At 51.5% G+C, this 19,488-nt stretch overlaps 1 protein-coding gene across 1 annotated transcript in view; it reads right to left on the bottom strand.

Moving 5' to 3' along the window:
- The window catches only part of LOC110131169 (uncharacterized), a 91,726-nt gene extending 81,293 nt beyond the window's left edge, over positions 1 to 10,433 (bottom strand). The window contains exons 1-3 of the mRNA XM_070461746.1: positions 10,247 to 10,433; positions 8,345 to 9,010; positions 5,103 to 5,625 (exon numbers count right to left, since the gene is read on the bottom strand). Of these exons, the coding sequence (XP_070317847.1) occupies positions 5,103 to 5,114 (12 nt within the window). The 5' untranslated portion in view covers positions 5,115 to 5,625; positions 8,345 to 9,010; positions 10,247 to 10,433. The remainder of the gene's footprint in view (positions 1 to 5,102; positions 5,626 to 8,344; positions 9,011 to 10,246) is intronic.
- Between the last annotated feature and the right edge of the window lie 9,055 nt (positions 10,434 to 19,488).

Below are 19,488 nucleotides of genomic sequence, written 5' to 3'. Positions count from 1 at the left end.
CGCACTGGAGCAGGGAGGGCCCCAGATCACACACGATTAGTGTCTGTATAAACAGCAGAACCTCAGCCACAGACGCACACACACAACACTGTGAAGGTGAAGGCAGACTCGGGGAGACGTACCTACAGCCCAGGAGCCCGAGAATCACGTCCATCGCTGCCGGCCGGGGCAGGGCCAAGGCAGGAACCAGCCCTACCCAAGCCTTAAGCACAGATCTCTGACCTCCAGAAGTCTGGTGTTTAAGACACCCACTTTGTGCCGCTTTGTTACAGCAAACTACTGCGTTACCCATATCTGACATTCAGGTATGTTACCTATTTCACTGGGGGAAAAACTATTTTTAAAAGCATAGAATCTTCTGTGTCAACTTTTGACCTGAGAGTTGGTGCTATGAATGCACTTAGCTGAAGAAAGGAGAAACTCAAACTGTTAAATTCTGAGGAAAAAAACTGATAATAATACTAAGGTCACAAATGAAGGAAAGTGCAGTCCCATCAGTGTGGCCCCTCTGTCCCCTTGGAGCCCAGACAGCCGTGGCGGCCGCGGCGGGAAAGCCCCCCAGCTCCAGCATTCGGGACCGGTCCCGGCCCGCGGCCCAGCCTCGCCAGGAACGCCCGGTACCTGCCGGCCCGGCTAACAGCCCCCGAGCCGTGCTTGCCATCAAGCTCTGGGCGCCTCCCTGGTGCGTTGGCACAACTGTGCAAATTGGCAGAACACCCTCCACACGAGAGTGACCGTCCAGGGAGTCGGGTGCTGGAGGTGCCGGAGCGGCCCGGGCTCGCGGCTGGGCTGCGGCCTCCACGCTCGGCGGCCAGCACCTTTCGGAAACACGTCTTCCAGCCGCTTCAGGCGGTGACAGAGGAGCTGCGCGTCCCTTGTTTCACACCCGCCCCCCCAGCAGCCTCGTCCAGCTGTGTGCGGCCTTGTGGCCTTGGCTCCCTTCTATGCTGCAGATACTCTCACGGTGTGAGGCTGACCAACCCAAGGATTTCCTGAAAGGTCACCAAGTTCAGTTCCATTCAGTCACTCAGTCGTGTCCGACTCTTTGCAACCCCATGGACCGCAGCACGCCAGGCCTCCCTGTCCATCACCAACTCCCGGAGTTTACCCAAACTTTTGTCCATCAAGTCGGTGACGCCATCCAACCGTCTCATCCTCTGTCATCCCCTTCTCCTGCCCTTAATCTTTCCCAGCGTCAGGGTCTTTTCCAATGAGTCAGTTCTTCGCATCAGGTGGCCAAAGTATTAGAGCTTCAGCATCAGTCCTTGCAATGAACACCCAGGACGATCTCCTTTAGGATGGACTGGTTGGAGCTCCTTGCAGTCCAAGGGACTCTCAGGAGTCTTCTCCAACACCACACTTCAAAAGTCCACAAGGGCCCAGCCCAGAGGGGACCAGCTCCGGCCCCAGTGCAGCTCTCGGGCAGTTCTGAGCAACCTGACCCGCTGTCTCATGCCGGAGGAGAGTCTCCTTCTGGACCTCACAGCCTGGCTTATGCTGCCGAGTTTCCGTCCTTGATGATGATGATGGGGTGTGTGTGTGTGTGTGTGTGTGCGCACGCGTGTGCACACGCACATGTGCCCTGGCCACCATATGGTCAGACCCTTCCCTGGTTTGCTTTCATCCCATGATGACAACCCAATGCCCTGCAGAAGCCTGAGAAAAGAAGCGGTTGGCCCCTGGCTTCGGCCTCACCCTCCTCTTTAACCCTTTATCGCCATCCACACCCTCCACCCCACCCCAGCTCCTGACCTGCCCCCTGGCCCCGGTCAACTTCATGTCCAGGGAAGAGCATGTCCCCCGTCCACAGTGCTGGAGGTGTGTTTCCACCAGGTCCCAGCACATCCCTTCCCTGCAGGCAAGGCTCCCATCCTGACCCACGGATGTCACCGCAGCGCAGACTATATATACAGCAAGGACCAACGCAGACAGCAGACCGACGCCCCCAGCTGGCGACTCTCACACGGTCCTCAGGGTCCAGGTCCCTCGGATTTCAGCAACTTCACTTCACTGCTAGCAAACCAGGCTTTAACTATTCAACATTTCTGCTTCGTCCCCTACCAACTAACGTTCAGGTTTTCGTCCCAACTGTATTTCACAACAGAAAACATTCTCTGCTGAAGGCTTGGCTATTAAAAGCACTGTAATGTACTATGCCGATTCCTGTATGACAGAGTATTAAATACTTTTCTTCTGTAATTAACTATTTTGAAAAAATGTGAGTGCATAATTTGTAAGTTTTAAGGAGCTGGAGCTAATTTCCTGGAATAATATGGTTTTCTTTAACAACAGTGATTATATAACATGCACACACACGTTGGTGACTCTTGAAAGTCGCAGCCCACAGGTATTTCAGCTCTTACACTGCTTTTCTTCTCTTCAGCATCAGATACTGATTCTGAGACAATGAGATGCCACCAGCTTGAAATTTTTGGAGGTTTCCATGGTAGCACAAGTCCAGAGCTCCAAGATCCAGTTTCCTGTCTGACGAGAGTTTGACAGGTTGAACTATGCCTTTGAAAGAGAGTTTATACAACCTTAAATGCCAGTATTCCAGTTTCCAAAACATTTGCAAAGCCAGTTCTGGCATGGGGACATTATGGGGACACAGTGCTCCCCCCGAGGGGACCGTGCAGCCAAGCTCACTTCGAGCCGTGAAGGTCAGGGTGTCTGTCACCCCAGAGTGCAGGTCCAGTTTCTGTCCCACAACCTGCTCTTGAAACTAGGGGAGGGAGGTGGCAGCTGTTTGTGGAGGAGGACAGGGCGGGGGGACTTTGAGTCCCGTGTGGAGAGGGGCTCCGAACGGCTCCTAGGCTCTTGCACCAAGCAATCTGAACTTGGGTACCTCGGTCTCTGCTTCTGAAGGACTATTATGAGCTGGCCTTTCAAGGCTGGATTCAGGGTCCAGAGTGCTCACCATTACACCACGGGATGGCTCTGTTGGCAAAGAATCCACCTGCAATGCAGGAGACCCCGGTTCAACTCCTTTGTTGGGGTGATCCCCTGGAGAAGGGAAAGGCTGCCCACTCCAGTATTCTTGGGCTTCCCTTGTGGCTCAGCTGGTAAAGAATCCTCCTACAATGTGGGAGACCTGGGTTATGATGATCCCCTGGAGAAGGGAAAGGCTCCACACTCCAGTATTCTGGCCTGGAGAATTCCATGGACTGTGTAGTCCATGGGGGTCACAGAGTCAGACACGACTGAGCAACTTTCACTTTCACGGCAGGTCTGCAGATTCTGCGTTAAAAGCGATGACTCATGGTGGGATTTCTCTGTTTTAAGCCGGTGCTATGCTACCTTCCCGATGGTGCTCAGTGCAGCTCGGTAGCTGGGAAGCTAGGCTGGTGGGTTGCCCGGGAGCTGGTCACCTCTCTTTTCCCTGTCCAACCCGCCTCCCCCAGAAGTGAGATCATCACCCACTGCAGCTGCTCCGCACACGCTCAGGAAGCCTTGTTTTCCTGAAGAAGGATGGCATTATTATCCATCATTTGTCACATCCAAACCCAGCATGCCCTTGCTAGTCTCCAGGGACTGTTATGTTTTCACTTTGCAGGGAAGCTTTGTAAATGATGCGGTCTGTCTCCTCATATTTCATCAGAATTCCTGCCTATGCTGAGTCAGCCCAAGTTCTCTGGGCAGCTTAGACCTCGTCGCTGTGAAGGTGACGAGGATGAGGATGGAACAGACAGAAAAGTGAATGGCTTGGATATTAAACTGGCCCAGAGTGTAAGTGACTAAAGAGAAAGATTGCTGACATTTCAAAACAGACACTCACACACAGCCTCAAGGATAAATGAGGGAGAGATTAAGTGAGGCAAGGAAAGACAGAAGGAAAGAAGAGAACAGCACGCTAGAAAAAATAGAGGAAAGCACAGAACCAGCTTTGTTCGATTTGAAATAAATATCACACTCCTGTGAGAATTCTCCTCCTTTTGTGCTTCGCGACAGTCTTATTTTTTCAGTAATTATATTAATGACTCTGGGGCCCTCCTGATTTACTCAAATAACTACAACTCAGAAGCATGTAGAATAAATTCTAAAAAGAGAAATTTAAATTGAATAAACTCAATGTTCAAAACAAAAAGAAGGACAAATTGAAATGCATTTCTAGAGGAAAATGCGTTGACAATGTATGTGGACTTTACAAATCAGAGGACACCTTCCCAGAAAATATTCTAAACTTGAGATGAATTGCTTTGGGAGATTTGGAAATACCAAGAATATGGACTTTTATCCCTGAAAATCATTTTTTAAAGAAAAGGGAGAAATGATATTCTAGTGCCTTTGTATACCAGTTAGAGACCTCAAGTAAAGGCCACTGTATTTCAGGGCTGTTTGCTGTTCAGTCGCTCAGTCGTGTCTGACTCTGCGACCCCATGGACTGTAGCCCATCAGACCTCCCTGTCCATCACCAACTCGCGGAGCTTGCTCAAATTCATGTCCATTGAATCGGTGATGCCATCCAACCATCTCACCCTCTGTCGCCCTGTTCTCCTCCTGCCCTCAGCCTTTCCCAGCTAAAACTGGCTAAAAAGCAAACTTCTTCTTTGCAACTGGAGACACCCCTTCCCTCCTGCACGGGGAGGCAGTGGACATCGGGGAGGACCCTGGCCTGGCTGCCCAGACCCTGCCCCTTGACTGGGACCCCAGGAGGAAAGTCTGTGAATCTGTGCCTCAGCTTCTTTCTGCCTCAAAGAGGAAAGAAAGAAAGTGAGCCTCTGACCACATTTAGGAATGCACCTGAAAGTATCCATTAATCTTGGCAGTTCCCCAAACCTCAAGTCTGCAACTGCTAGGGTCATGCATTCATTTCAGTGGATCCAGCCATCATTTTTTATGTAACAGAAGAGAAAATAATGCAACATAGTCTGTATATCATAAATGTGATAGACGAGAAAAGACTGCATGTCACATACTAAGGGCGAGCACTGTGTCATCACGTTTCTGTTTCAGACACACACAACCCCAGTGTGAAGCTCCTTTCCTCTGCAGGTCACGGTGAGGGTGGGGGGTTGGGAGAGGCTCCCACGACCCTCCAACCAGAAGAGGATGCTCCACCCACAAGCAGACAGAAATCAGGTTGGCCCTGTGCCAACCTTCACCTGTGTTGTCATGGCAACCTGTGCCCACCACCTCCACGTTGTGGCGTCCTGTCACTCTCCACTGCTGGGCCTGTGAACCTGCTGTCTGGGGGGCTCCGTGCACTGCGGGCCCCTGACACCCCCAGCAGCGGGGGGAGGAGGGAGCCCGATGGGAAGCTGCCAGGCTCACGCTGGTGCCGCAGAACCGCCGGGTCGAGTGATTTCTTCTCATCAGCAGGCAAAGCTCCCCTCTTGCGTTTTTTCCTGTTACATGAGAGATGCGCTTACAGGACTCGGAGGGGGCGGTGGAAGCAACAGAAAGACAGTCCCGGTTCCCTTGGAGACAGCCTGAACCTCCGACTCGTGATTGGACCGCGGACTGGGGTTGGGCTGACCCCTCGCTGGTGATGAAACAAGAGGAAAGGAGAGAAAGGCCACAAAGGCACCCAGGGGACCCGGCGCTGTAACGCGGCTTCCTCGAGAAGTGGATTCAGGATTTCTATTCGGATCCTGCTTCTTCTCCATGTGGTATCTGCATTTTGATCTTTCAGTCATCGAAGAGAAAGACACATTCACAAGGGCAAAAACACCAAAGACAAAGGAAACTCTTTAAGAAAACCACATTCATAACCGTGTCTGTATAAGCCTAGCGTTTCTAAACCTTTTATAACTTCTCATTAAATATTTGATCCCTTTCCAGTGAGTGAGGTGGCCTTCCCAGGTGGTGCTAATGGTAAAGAACCCGCCTGACAATGCAGGATACCCAGGAGACAGGGGTTTGATCCCTGGGTCGGGAACATGCCCTGGGGGAGGGCATGGTAATCCACTCCAGTATTCTCGCCTGGAAAATTTTGCCTGGAGTATTGCCTGGAGAATATTGCCAGTATTCTTGCCTGGAGAGGTTGCAAACACACATGCATGCATGCGCGCACGCGCACACACACGCAGAGTGAGTGCAGGGACCCTTTAAGATTAGAATGAGGAAAATCACCAGAAACAACATTTTTAAATGGGCAAAAGATGTGAATAGACACCCCAGCAGAGAAGATCCAGGGCTGGTAAACAAAGATGTTGCTCAAGTCAAAATCAGGATGAGATGCTACCAAAGGCCCAAGAGAACAGCTAAACTTGAATAAGGGGCCACACCAAGTGTGGGCAGGGGTGCAGAACTCAGCCTCTGACTGGTGATGACGTAAAATGTGCCACCACGTTGGATTCTTAAAAAGTTAAACATACGTTTACCATTTGAATCCCTTTCCAAGCCTAGGTATTTACCCAGAAGAAAGTGTAGGAACGTCTGTGCACGTGTGTGTTTACAGGAACCTTATACGTCACAGCCAACAGCTTGGATTCCACTTGGATAGAATTCTGGAAAATGCAAACTAATCGATCGTGATGAAAAGCCCATCAGTGGTTGCTTTGGGATGATGAGGGGAGGGTGGGGGAGGACTAGGGGGAGGACTTCCTAGGAGAAACCAGAGATTTGAGGCTGAGGACACATCTACTGTTTTAATCGTGGTGATGGTTTCACAGGTGCAGACATACATCAAAACCAGCCAAAGTATATGGCTTTATGTACTGTGTGTCTGTGACATGACAAAAAGCTTTAAGAACAAACAGAAGCCCTCCTTTGCCTCTCAGCCCCCGAAGAATGCTGTCAACCGTCTCGTTCCCTCTAAAGATGGCATTCACCCCCTTCACCATCTTACCCCTTACTCATCACTCCTGTGATCTGATTGCTACTCTCACGACTCTACTGAAATCACTCCTGCAAAGGCCACTTCGTATCTGCAGAGTGTGAGAGCCCTGGCCCTTCTCCATCACCTCGTCCTGGCACCCGGCCAGCGGTCCACTCCTGTGGTCTCCCTCAGCTGCAGGGCGCTTGCTCCTCCTCCCGTCTCCCTGGCCACGCCCCTCCGTCTCACCCGGGTCCTCCCCTTGCTCCTCCTCCCGTCTCCCTGGCCACGCCCCTCCGTCTCGCCCGGGTCCTCCCCTTGCTCCTCCTCCCGTCTCCCTGGCCACGCCCCTCCGTCTCGCCCGGGTCCTCCCCTTGCTCCTCCTCCCGTCTCCCTGGCCACGCCCCTCCGTCTCTCCCGGGTCCTCCCCTTGCTCCTCCTCCCGTCTCCCTGGCCACGCCCCTCCGTCTCTCCGGGGGCCTCCCCTTGCTCCTCCTCCCGTCTCCCTGGCCACGCCCCTCCGTCTCGCCCAGGCCCTCCCCTTGCTCCTCCTCCCGTCTCCCTGGCCACGCCCCTCCGTCTCGCCCAGGCCCTCCCCTTGCTCCTCCTCCCGTCTCCCTGGCCACGCCCCTCCGTCTCGCCCGGGCCCTCCCCTTGCTCCTCCTCCTGTCTCCCTGGCCACGCCCCTCCGTCTCGCCCGGGCCCTCCCCTTGCCCACGTGCTGCTGGCTTGTCAGGGCTCTGTTCTGCCATCTTGGTCCTTCTGCGGTGACCCCCGGGCTGCTGACGGCGCCACAGCCCGACTCCACACTGGCCTCCATCGGGGGGCCCCGTCAGCCCCAGGAGCCCCACGGATCCTACTCTGAGCTCCTCTTCTCCTGGGAGTCACCCTGACTTTCCCAATCTCAGGCACCGTCACACCGTCCTCCAAATCAGGAATCCAGCGGTGCTCAGACACGTGTCCCTGCACCCACCATCAGTCCGTGCGTCCTGTGAGGCCCACCCCCGAGAGTTCACATCCGGTCTCTGCTCCACATCCACCTCTGCCTTCATCTCAGGTTTCATCCTCTGTATCCTGGCCTTTCTAAACTCCTCCTCCTACAGAGGGACCTTTCTAGAAGGGAAATCTAACCATCCTCCTCTGCCCCCACTTACAAAGCACCCATTTCCACGGCACTCAAGCTCTAACGTGCATAAAACCATCTGGGAAGACTTTAAAAAGCAGGCTCTGACCTCAAGTCCCAGGGTCTCTGCTCCAGGGGCTCTGACGTGGGCTGCAAAACTTTAACAAAACCTTTGATGGGGTTGGGGGCTGTGGTCAGGAGGGGCAGATACCGTTGCCTGCCAGTCGTCATTCCTGAGGAGGGGGCGGCTCGTGCACTCAGGGAATAGAGGCCAGCGTTGCTCCTCGACATCCCCCAAGCACAGGCAGCCCGCCCACCCTAAACCGTCAGCGTCGTGGAGACGCTGGCCTGGATGAGGGGCATCCTTTCTCTTTGCAGGACACACGAGGCCCCCTGACTCGCCAGAGTGCAGTCCCGGAGGAGACGCTCGCCAAGACCCACAGTTGGTCACTGTCCACACTCACCTGCTCGTGGGCGCCCCACCACCTTCTACTCAAATGCCAGGCCCTGGCAGCGTCAGCCAAGCATGGGACCTGCATCTGCCCACAGGAGAGCTCGTGTTTGGATCCTGAGGGCTGGATGCAATGGGACACCGCAGCGCACGGAGCAGGGGCGTGCGGGCCCTGGAGACCGTCCCGCCTGTGGCTTGCCCCGGGTCTCCTCCATCCTGCCCGCTTTCCCTCTGCCGCTCTCTAGTCCCTTGATCAGCTCTGTGAGCTGCTGACCATCCCTCCAGTCCGTTCCCTTTCTTTTTGGCAGAGTTATTCCAAAGTCGTCCCTGCTGTTTGCGACCCAGAGTCTCACTGACACATCTGTGTCACGCAGTGTGTCTGGAACCAAAAGGCCCTCGATACACACGCTCGACGCCTGTCACCGCGGAGAGGAGAGGAGGGAGGACGCCCGCTGACGAAAGCCAGGGAAGGCCGACCTGCGTCCACCAGCCGGGCGGCACTCACCCCTTCAGAGGCGGGGCTGGCTTCGCGGGCCGGCAGGACGGTTCCTGACGGCGACACTGTCGGCCTCTGCACGTCCACGCTGGCTTTCGGAGCAAACAGTGAGTCAGATTACAGCCTCTTCCCGAAGCTGAGGAAGCACTCTCCAGAGCAGAGTCAGAGAAAAGGAAGAGAACCCTGCGAAGGGAGGGTGACTGGGGTTGCATCCGACAAGCCCACACTTGTCCCCCTGAAATATAACACAGCAGGAAGGAGGACTGGGCACGTGTCCAGTTAACCATTTCCCTGAAAACAGCCGAGAAGAGTAAATGGACTGGGGCTTAAGGGTAGAGACAGAGGGACGTCTAAAGCAAAGGTCCAATAAAATGTGTGCCGTGCAAGCTTCCTAATCTGGATAAATTCCCTCCGTCAGCTTCTCAGGAGCTGAGTTCAGGCCCCGAATCATAAACAAAGTCACATCTAGAAGGTTCTAAACGTGACGCACTGCGCAGACACACAAGGAGGCAAAGGTCCTTCAGAACCACGATGCTCAAAGGTGGTCGTTGGGACATGAGTACAGAAACCGGTAGGAAGGAATCAAGAACCGCTTAGAAAACGGAAAGCAGAAATTTTCGTGGGTGCTCAGTCACTCGGTCACGTCTGACTCTTTGTGACCCCGTAGCCTAGCCTGCCAGGATCCTCTGTGCATGGGGTTCTCCAGGCAAGAACACTGACGTGGGTTGCCATTTCCTCCTCCAGGGGATCTTCCTGACCCGGGAATGGAGCCCGTATCTCCTGCGTCTCCTGCGTCTCCTGCGTCTCCAGCGTCTCCAGCACTGGTGGGCAGGCTCTTCACCACAGGTGCCACCTCGGCTACAACGCGGGTCAGAGGACCTTACATCTGTTACATTGATAATAGGAAAATGTGCCATGTACTTTGCAGGTCTTTTTAAAATGTCATTGAAATTGAAGATAGGAAAAAATCTTGATTCTTCACCCCAGATAACTTGAGAAGCAAAGAAAATGTCTAAACTAATGGGTTGATCTAGGGCTTTGCAGGTGGTACTAAAGGTGAAGAACCCACCCGTCAGTGTAGGAGGCCTGGGTTCGATCCCTGGGCCGGGGAGATCCCCTGGAGAAAGGAATGGCTACCCACTCCAGTATCCTTGCCTGGAGAATCACATGGACAGAAGAGCCTGGCAGGCTACTGTCCGGGGGTCGCAAAGAGTCGGACACGATGAAGCAACTTAGCATGCACAATGGGTTGATCTATGGAAGTAAGTCTGTGCAAATCAGTCCGATGAGTATTTCACTTCTAACAGCACAGTCTTCAGGGAAGGAGCTGAGATGGGGCAAAGCTCTGTATGGTGGCATCACACGCTGTTTGGAGCTCCCCCCCGCCCACTCCGCCTCCGCCCCCGGGAGCTTCCCTACCAGGGAAACGGAGATCCTTCCAGAAGGCTGAGACACAAGCCAGAACACCACGGCCTGGGACCTCCTTCCATGGGAGAGGCGGCAGGAGCTACAGAAGGAACACCCCCAGCCCACCGCCCGCCAGCACTGGCCCCCGCGATCTCCGCTCCTCAGTCCTGGCCAACGAGCCTGGAGGCGGGGAGGCAGGCGTGTATTCTGCTTGTGGAGGAGAGGCCAGGAGGGAAGACGCGAGCAGGAGGGAAGAGGCAACAGACGGCCTCCTTTGTTCACACATTTCACATCTGTCCCCCCCGTGTCAGGCGCTGGGATGCAGCCGGTGCGCCCTGCAGGGCCGTCGCCAAGTTGCACCTCAGTTGTTTCCTCTGCCCTGTTCTCCGCCAGCCCCAGGCCCCTGTGGGGAGACCCTGAGGAGGGGGCAGCCTGGCCTGCAGCTGACGTGACCCGGATACCAGCGAGCTGAGGGCGGTCCCCCAGCATGACCCCTCCCAGCAGACACTGACCACAGGAGAAAAGCTGTTTTGCAACTGTGCTCACGCTGAACTGGGGTGAATCCGGGTTGGCGTGCAAAAAGGCAGCAATGTTGTGACCATCTGAGCTGCTCTGTGCTGCGAGGAGGACGGAGGCTTCTGTCTGCAGGGGGAGGCGGCGGGGGGGGGGTGGGGGGGGTGGGCATGCCTGTGGTCACACTGTGTGAGGGCGGGTCTGCAGGGCATCCCCTGCCAGGACTCAGCAGTGAGTATCAGTGAAGCACAGCCCGGGACGTCACAGCACACGGCCCAGACCCAGCGTCAGCACCCAGAAAGGAGAACCCGAGTGTGCCTGTTCTGAGATGATGGTGGTAGAACTGGATGGGATGAGAACTATGATGGGGTCGGGGACCGGGGTGGGGGGTCTCAGAGACAGTGAGACCACCCAGAGGCAGTGAGCCACCTCTGGGCAAGGAGCCCCTGAAAGGGTGAAAGGGCCCTGCAAGGCAGAGCCCTGGGGTCAGTGTCCAGAGTCTGACGGTAAGTCTGACTTGGGCCCATAACTCCAAGCTCATGTGGCTGAGTCGTGGAAGGAGAGGAAACCGCCCATGTGCGTCTGACCCCGACCCCGACGTGTCTAACCCTCTGGCCTGTTAGGGACTGCTGGGCCTCCCTCTAAATTCTGTGACCTAAATCATAAATGGGACTGGAAGGACCTCACCTGCCTGACACAGGGACGTCCTCTTAATATCTTGGGACCCTGTGGCTACAAACTCTGAGGGCTCACCCTGTCCAAAGCCCAAACCAGCTGGAGGTGACGGGGCTCTGGTTTAGGGCAATGCGGGTTTACTGTCTTGGGCACGTTTCAACATCACTGCATTGCTGAAAGCCGGAGTACCGCTTCCTCGGGTTTCCGTGCTGGGAACTGAAAGTCTTGGCAACTCCTCCTATTTGCTCCATTACACCCTGAAGGTGGTGCTCCTCTGCGGCCTGCGTTCCCAAGGTTTCTCCTCTACAAATGCTGGTGAGAGGGAAACGAAACACTTGTGGGTTTTAAGTTGGTGGTGTGTGTGATGTGCTTAAATAACTCCTTGGGGTGCTGGGCATGCAGAGTGTGGGTAGTTACGTTTTAGACAGAGCTTCCCAACTCTGGCCACACCTTACGATCACCAGGAAGTTTCAGTCTGACACCCCGGCCACCCGCGGTTCTGAATCACTAGGCATCGGTGTCTCATGTTTGTTTCTAACTATCCAGGGGCAGCCGGAGTTGAACATAGGTCACTCAGCCATGACACAGAATAGCTGTTAACTCAGCTGGAGGGAAAAGGATCGTTTAATGGTGCTGCCACTTAAACTTCATTTTGATGACTCAAAAAAAACAACCCTCCACGTGATTTCCTAGAGTATTTAAGAATATGTGTGTTAGTCGCTAAGTTGTGTCCAATTCTTTGCGACCCCGTGAACTGTAGCCCACCAGGTTCCTCTGTCCATGGAATAATCCAGGCAACAACACTCGAGTGGGTAGCCATTCCCTTCTCCAAGGGAATTTCCAGACCCAGGAATAGAACTCAGGTCTCCCGAATTGCAGGCAGATCCTTTACTGTCTGAACTACCAAGGAAGCCCATTTAAGAATATAATACATTTCTTTTTTTCTTGAGTCTTTTTCATGAAAGTAAAGCAATACAAAAATCTAATCTCCACTGCTAGGTTTAATTTTGCGAAACAAACCCCAAAGCTACAAAACAATGCGACGTTTGTTTTTAAATAAAGAGGCTTTAAACAGGCCCGCTGCAGCATTTTCAGGCGTGGTTTTAATCGCCTTTTAATTCCCTAGAGAAACAACCAGGCCCATGGTCTCTCCTGGGCCAACACAGAGGGTGCCCAGGTGGCCTCCTGGGGAGGAAGGTGCCAGAGAGGTCGGCACACCCACCGCCTTCTCCTACCCGCTCCTCTCCTCTGCTGCCTTGCACACCCCAACCCTGATCTAGCGGACCCCTCATCCTGCTGTGCCCTGGGTGTGTGCTCGGGAGCAGCTCCAGCTGGCCCTCGGTCCTGGTGTGTGCACCCCCAGCCCAGGCCGGGGACTCATTCGGGCCTGAGTCTCTATAGCTGGTTGTCACAACATCCCAGCAGTGCCTGGCGACCAACGGGTGCTCACAGGCCCCTCGCCAGCATCGCCAGTTCTGTTTTACCATCCTAACAACAGCTGCCCTTCACGTCGGAATTTATTGCTCGTGTGCCCTCACCCCATAACTTTCTTGCTCTTTTTAGATTCTTTCCCCCAAGAAAGTTCCTTGAACATTAGGATCTTTGCTCTTGCCTGGAAATCAGTAAGCGCTTGGGAACACCAGGTGTGTTTGCATTTTTAAAAGCTGCAGGCACTCGTGACATGGAGAATTATACTAAACCAATCCATTCCAGTATTCTTGCCGGGAAAATCCCATGGACAGAGGAGCCTGGCGGGCTATAGTCCAGGGGGTCACGAAGAGTCGGACACGACTGAGCACAAATGTGCGAGTCACAGCCTGACGATACCTCATGAGACTAAGTAACCATGGAAGCAGACGTCATTATCTGTTTGTTCTTCAATCAATCACAACATTCCATCCTTTCAGGTGCTTTCATGCATCCTGGCAGCAGGAGGGTGAGACATGTGGCCAGGGCAGATTTGGGATCTGGGCATCTGCAAGTGGACCCTGTTCATGGAGGCGCAGAGAGACAGCTGAAGGTCTGCCCTTCCGCACTTACTTTTACTCCCCCGGGAAGTCGGCAGCTACTCTCGAGGGGGACAGAAACTTCCTGCTCCCCGACACAGACTTCGTATGCTCGGCTCTAAGAGGAGCAGAGTGCTGCAAATAATGGTTGTGTTTATAGTGTTTCACAGAAGTCCAAATATGATCGCTTTTTCCAGTGAAATTTTTGGTTCACATAGTATGTTCCCTGTTGGTGGGAATGTAAATCAGTTCAACCACAACAGAAAATGGTATGGAGGTTCTTCAAATTTTTTTAAAAATAAAACTACCAGACAATCCAGCAATCCCACTTCTGGGTGTATATCCAAAGGAAAAGAGGTCATTATGTTGAAGAGATATCTAAATACATGTTAGTTGTAGCATTATTTACAATAGCCAAGATAAGGAAATGATCTCAGTGTCCATCGGAGAATAAATGGATAAAGAAAATGTGATTATATATATATACCTTTTTCTTCTAACATGAAGAAAAATAAAACCACTTAGAAGGGGACTTCTCTGCTGATTGCAAATCTACAAGCCCCCTTCCCTCCAACCTTAAAGCCTGTGAGACTGTACCTGTGGCCGCATTAGGAGCAGACTGGCCAGGTTTGCTCCTAGCCCCCACGCTGACTGCTGTGTGACAGTGGGTGAGTGAGCAGCCTTTCTGGGCCACAGTCTTCAAATCTGCCAAATAGTGCCTACCTCACAAGGACGTCAAGCTAATTAAATGAACTCATATACGTACGCTGTGTGGTGTTAAGGATGGCATTTGTGAGACTGGTAAGGAAAGTGTCATCCTGGGCTCCCGCGTTAGGGTCAAGACTAGCGGCAGACATACACAATTACACATAAAATAGATAACGAACAAGGACCCACTGAACAGCACAGGGAAGTCAGCACTTGGTGGTGACCGAAATGGGAAGGAAATCCACGAAAGATGGGACACATGTATACGCGTGACTGTTTCATTCTGCTGTACGTAGACAATAACTCAGCCTTGTAAAGCAGCTGTGCTTTGATTTAAAAAAAGGAACAATTATCTCCACACCCCCCCCCCCCCCCCAATAAAAAGCCTTTCACAATAGGAAGAGAGACCGGGCTTAATCCAAATACAGCAAATGCAACTGGGATTCGGAGTGGAGGAACAGAGCGGGCGCAGGGGTCAGCAGGTGGGGACCTACGGATGAAGACGTCAAGGGTGAGGGTTCTTGCTGAGGGCAGGCCAGGGTGAGCAACCGAGAGGCGGAATCTCTACTCCTACTTAGCAGGATCCCTGCTGCCCCTCACCTACCCCTGGACGAGGCAGGCCCAGGACAGGCCTCAAGGAGGAGGCCCAGGGGAAGGGGCTCCAGGAACCAGTCTTCAGTTTGGCCAAGCAGAGTTTGCAATTGGAGACATCTAGGAGACACTAAAAGCTTTGCAAATATGAGTAATTATTGTCACCTTTCATATGCTAAATAGAATACTTTCAAAAAACAGCCAAGGTAAACAATTTATCCAAGAAGAAAGACAATAGTTATAACATGAAAATAAAAAGTTCAGCTTCACTATTAATCAAAGAAATCCCGCAAGCTTTTTTTCTCCTATCGAATTAACATTTCTTTAAGTGATCCTACCATGTGTTTGCAGGGGTCAACGGAAAGGACGTTCTCAGATACCACTTTGAAGGGTCTATTATCACAGACTTTCTCAAAGAAAAGCTGTAAGGACTTCCCTGGTGGTCCAGTGGCTAAGACTTACTGCTCCCAAAGCAGTGGGCCCAAGCTGAATCCCTGGTCAGGGAACTAGATCCCACACGGCACAACTAAGAGTTTGCATGGTACAACTGAAGATCCTGCTTACTGCAGCTGAAAAAAAAATCCTGCTTGAGACAACTAAGACCCAGAGCAGCCAAATAAATAAATAATCATCCAATTTTAAAGTGAGAAAAGCTATTTTTAAAAGACTCAATATATTCAGACTTTTGGTTCCAGAAGTTTATTCCAAGAAAAATCAGAGATGCATATAAAGATGCATAAATATCCCTGTTCACCAAAGTGTGACTTACATCAGTTCAATTCAGTCACTCAGTTGTGTCTGACACTTTGCTAACCCATGGACTGCAGCATGCCAGACCTCCCTAATCACCAACTCCTGGAGTTTGTTCAAACTCATGTCCATCAAGTCGGTGATGTCATCCAACCATCTCATCCTCTGTCGTCACTTTTTCCTCCCACCTTCAATTTTCCCCAGCATCAGGGTCTTTTCAAATGAGTCAGTTCTTCGTATCAGGTAGCCAAAGGGTTGGAGCTTCAGCTTCAGCATCAGTCCTTCCAATGAACATTCAGGACTGATTTCCTTTAGGATGGACTGGTTGGATCTCCTTACAGTCCAAGGGACCCTCAAGAGTCTTCTCCAATACCACAGTTCAAAAGCATCAGTTCTTCGGTGCTCAGCTTTCTTTATAGTCCAACTCTGACATCCATACATGAAAAACCAAAGCTTTGACTAACGGACCTGTGTTGACAGAGTAATGTCTCTGCTTTTTAATATGCTGTCTAGGTTGGTCATAACTCTTCTTCCAAGGAGCAAACGTCTTTTAATTTCATGGCTGTGGTCACCATCTGCAGTGATTTTGGAGCCCCCTCAAAATAATGACTTACATAAATAAGTGACTTACATAAATGCATAAGTATTAGCAGACACAGCTACTCACTGTAGTGGTGTTTCAAAACACCTCCCCCAAATGGAGGGCAAACTGAATACTTGTCTAGGGAATTTGTTTTAAAAATCATGGTAATAGGGGAAAGTTACACAGCCAATAATATCATGTGGTAGAAAAATATTTAATAATGTGAGAGAATTCTCATGTTAATTTTCAGTAGTGCTCTTCACATTTGCATAGATGCTAAAAGGGAGAAGCACAAAGATGATCAAAGAGATGACATGTGGATAGCAGAATTATGAGCGGTTTTTATTTTCTAATTTTTATCTCTCAGTATTCCCCCAGGTTTTCATCAGCAAGAAAAACCAAGTTATTAAAAAAGAACAAAAGCTCATTATTTGACTTTGATGTTTCAAAGAAACAATCACTTTAAATTACTAATTCCTTCATGGTTACCAAAAACCTCAGAAAATTTCTTAAAATCATGTTGTTTCCTGTGTTTGTAGGTTACCGTTGTCAAATACCTCATCTCCTAAGAAAGAAATAAGCATCCCCTCTATCTAATCTGATATTTTTGTTAATAGAACAATGAGACAAAACATATGAAAATGCTTTGGATGCTGTTGCTCAGTAACCAAAACCTAGGACAGCCTCAGAATTAACAGGAGGAGATCTCATTCTGTTTGGGTAACTGGTGTGGCACTGAGGACAGGGCCAGTCTGGTCACAGCCCGACTTTTCTCAGCAGCGCTTGGCATCTTTAATTACTTCTCTGCACGAGAATGATAAAATGTGACCCATGTGAGATCAAGCCATAGAATTTCTCCTTGCAAAAAGTGAACTTCTGCTATCTTTGGTATTTAATTACCCTTTAAAGTATGTTTCAAATTTCCATAATGTACTACTGAAAAAGTATCAACTTAGCTGACAAGTGAACCATGTTTCATCCTTCCCCAGAGTGCTTTGCAGAGATGGAGGTGGTCCCGGAGGCGGGCTGATGCTCACAGAACGCCAGGTCCTCCCTGGAGATGGGAAGCGAAGGCCACACACAGAGGCACGGAACTCCTTAGTGGAACCGCCCATCAGCCGCTGAGCAGCTGTGGAGACCGGGGCAAGCACCTCCCTAGAACTACCTACTGTCTACTCACGCGGGTCCCTGCCCAATGCCCTCACCTCCCTGCAGGCCCACTGCCCACCACTCGGGCTCCCCTGGGGCTCAGTCCCACTGATCCTCCTACCTGAGGGCTTGCCCCCACTATCTAGCGTCTCCCACTACCAGCATATAAGCCCCACAAGGACGTGCCGTGATGCACCCCGAGCTCTCAGACCAGAGGCGGTGTATTTGGACTTGGTAGGTGGATGCCCACGGTCACCACGCGGGACAAGCTCATAGGAGCCCGGTGCAGGGCGGCGCTCCACACCCCTGACCTGCGGTGGCCAGTGGCATCCAGCCCGTCCCTCTTTGGGCAAACATCCTCACTTCCCCACCCCCACGACATGAGAGCAAACCCCCAAATCTGCACGCTGCAGGGACTGACACAGACTCATCCAAGGTGAACCCCCGCCATTACCACCTGCAGCCTGGGTCCCCCATCTCACCAGAGCCTGCTTCCTCAGCTTTTCCTCCATTCTTTCAGTGTTTTAAAAATTGAAGTCTAATTCACTTGCATGCGTGCTAAATTGCTTCAGTCCTGTTCGAGTCTTTGCGACCCCACGAACTGTAGCCCGTCAGGCTCCTCTGTCCAGGGGATGCGCCAGGCAAGAATGCTGGAGTGGGCTGCCATTCCCTCCTCCAGGGGATCTTCCTGCCCCAGGGATCGAACCTGCACCTCTCACATCTCCTGCATCGGCAGGCAGATTCTTTGCCACCGCCCAGGAAGCCCATGACTAACTGACCCGCCTACAACACTGGATGTACTGCCTGAAGGTGCGCAGCATAGTAACTGTACTTTACACATTAGGAAACCAGCGCCAGGTAGGTCTGGTTACTCTCTGTTGTCACTCAAAGTTGTTCCAACGTTGATGACTGTATTCATCGACCGACTCGTGTATTTTAAAGCTGGGGGTTTGTGCCTCTCAGTCTCCCTCGCCGATGCCACTCTCCCCTACTTCCATTCTTTTCAGATGCCTTAACCTTCTCAGAACTCTCTTTTTGCTCAAGTTGAGGCAGAGTTAGCTTTATTTTAGAAACCAAAGAACCCTAAAAACAGATTTTGCTTTCTCTGTTTCCTTATTGAGATGCCCTTATGGATTGTGAAAGCCAAACTTAAAAAGTTGTTTGCTTTCATTTAATAACTGAACTGAGTATCTAGTTACCGCCCAAAGAAACCTGGACTAGTCATGTGGGAGAGCTGGAAGTTCGCATGGCAGCTCCACAATTCAGAGTTCAGAAGCTGCCCGGTGGTGAGCTGCGGATCAGCCCTAGTGGAAGCCGTGAAACAGAAATTCAAGTGTTCGTTCTAGCAGGATCTGATACCAAAGAAGTCATGTCCAAATTCCCCTGTCCTTCCCAGTGCCTCACTCACAGCACAGTCCTGTTAGCAAGGAGGACATCAAATTCTTTCCTGCTACCCTGTTGAAAAATCATTAGGTCTCAACCTTATTAGGCTACTTAATAGTTCATGTAAGTGAAGTTCAGTGTCGTGGCTCAGTCGTGTTCGACTCTTTTCGACCCCATGGACTGTAGCCCACCAGGCTCCTCTGTCCTTGGGATTCTCCAGGCAAGAATACTGGAGTGGGTTGCCATTTCCTTCTCCAGGAATAGTTTATGTAAAGATGGCTGTAAAAGATTATTGAAGAATGGGACTTCCCTGGTGGTCTGTGCGATTAAGAATCCACCTTCCCAAACTAGATGTCCATCAACAGATGAATGGAAAAAGAAGCTGTGGTACATATATACAATGGAATATTACTCGGCCATAAAAAGGAACACACTTGAATCAGTTCTGATAAAGTAGATGAACCTAGAGCCTATTATACAGAGTTAAGGGAGTCAGAAAGAGAAAAACAAATACAGGATACTAATGCCTACATATGGAACCTGGAAAGATGGTATTGATGAACCATGGTACTGATGCAGGGCAGCTGCAGTGTTCACACCTGCACTGATATTTAATTCCAAGCACATAATACCAAATGCTGTGCTGTGCTTGGTCACTCAGTTGTGTCCAACTCTTTCTGACCCCATGGACTGCAGCCCGTCATTCTCCTCTCTCTGTGAGATTCTCCAGGCAAGAATACTGGAGTGGGTTGCCATGCCGTCATCCAGAGGATCTTCCTGACCCAGAGATGGAATCCAGGTCTCCAGAATTGCAGGCGGATTCTTTACCATGTGAGCCACCAGGGAAACCCAATACATGGAATACTTTTGTTTAACTCTTCTTTGTCTGCTTCAGG

This window comes from Odocoileus virginianus, chromosome 34 (assembly GCF_023699985.2).
Source record: "Odocoileus virginianus isolate 20LAN1187 ecotype Illinois chromosome 34, Ovbor_1.2, whole genome shotgun sequence".
In the NCBI taxonomy this organism is placed as follows: Eukaryota; Metazoa; Chordata; class Mammalia; order Artiodactyla; family Cervidae; genus Odocoileus; species Odocoileus virginianus.
This window is presented reverse-complemented; position numbering and strand designations above follow the sequence as displayed.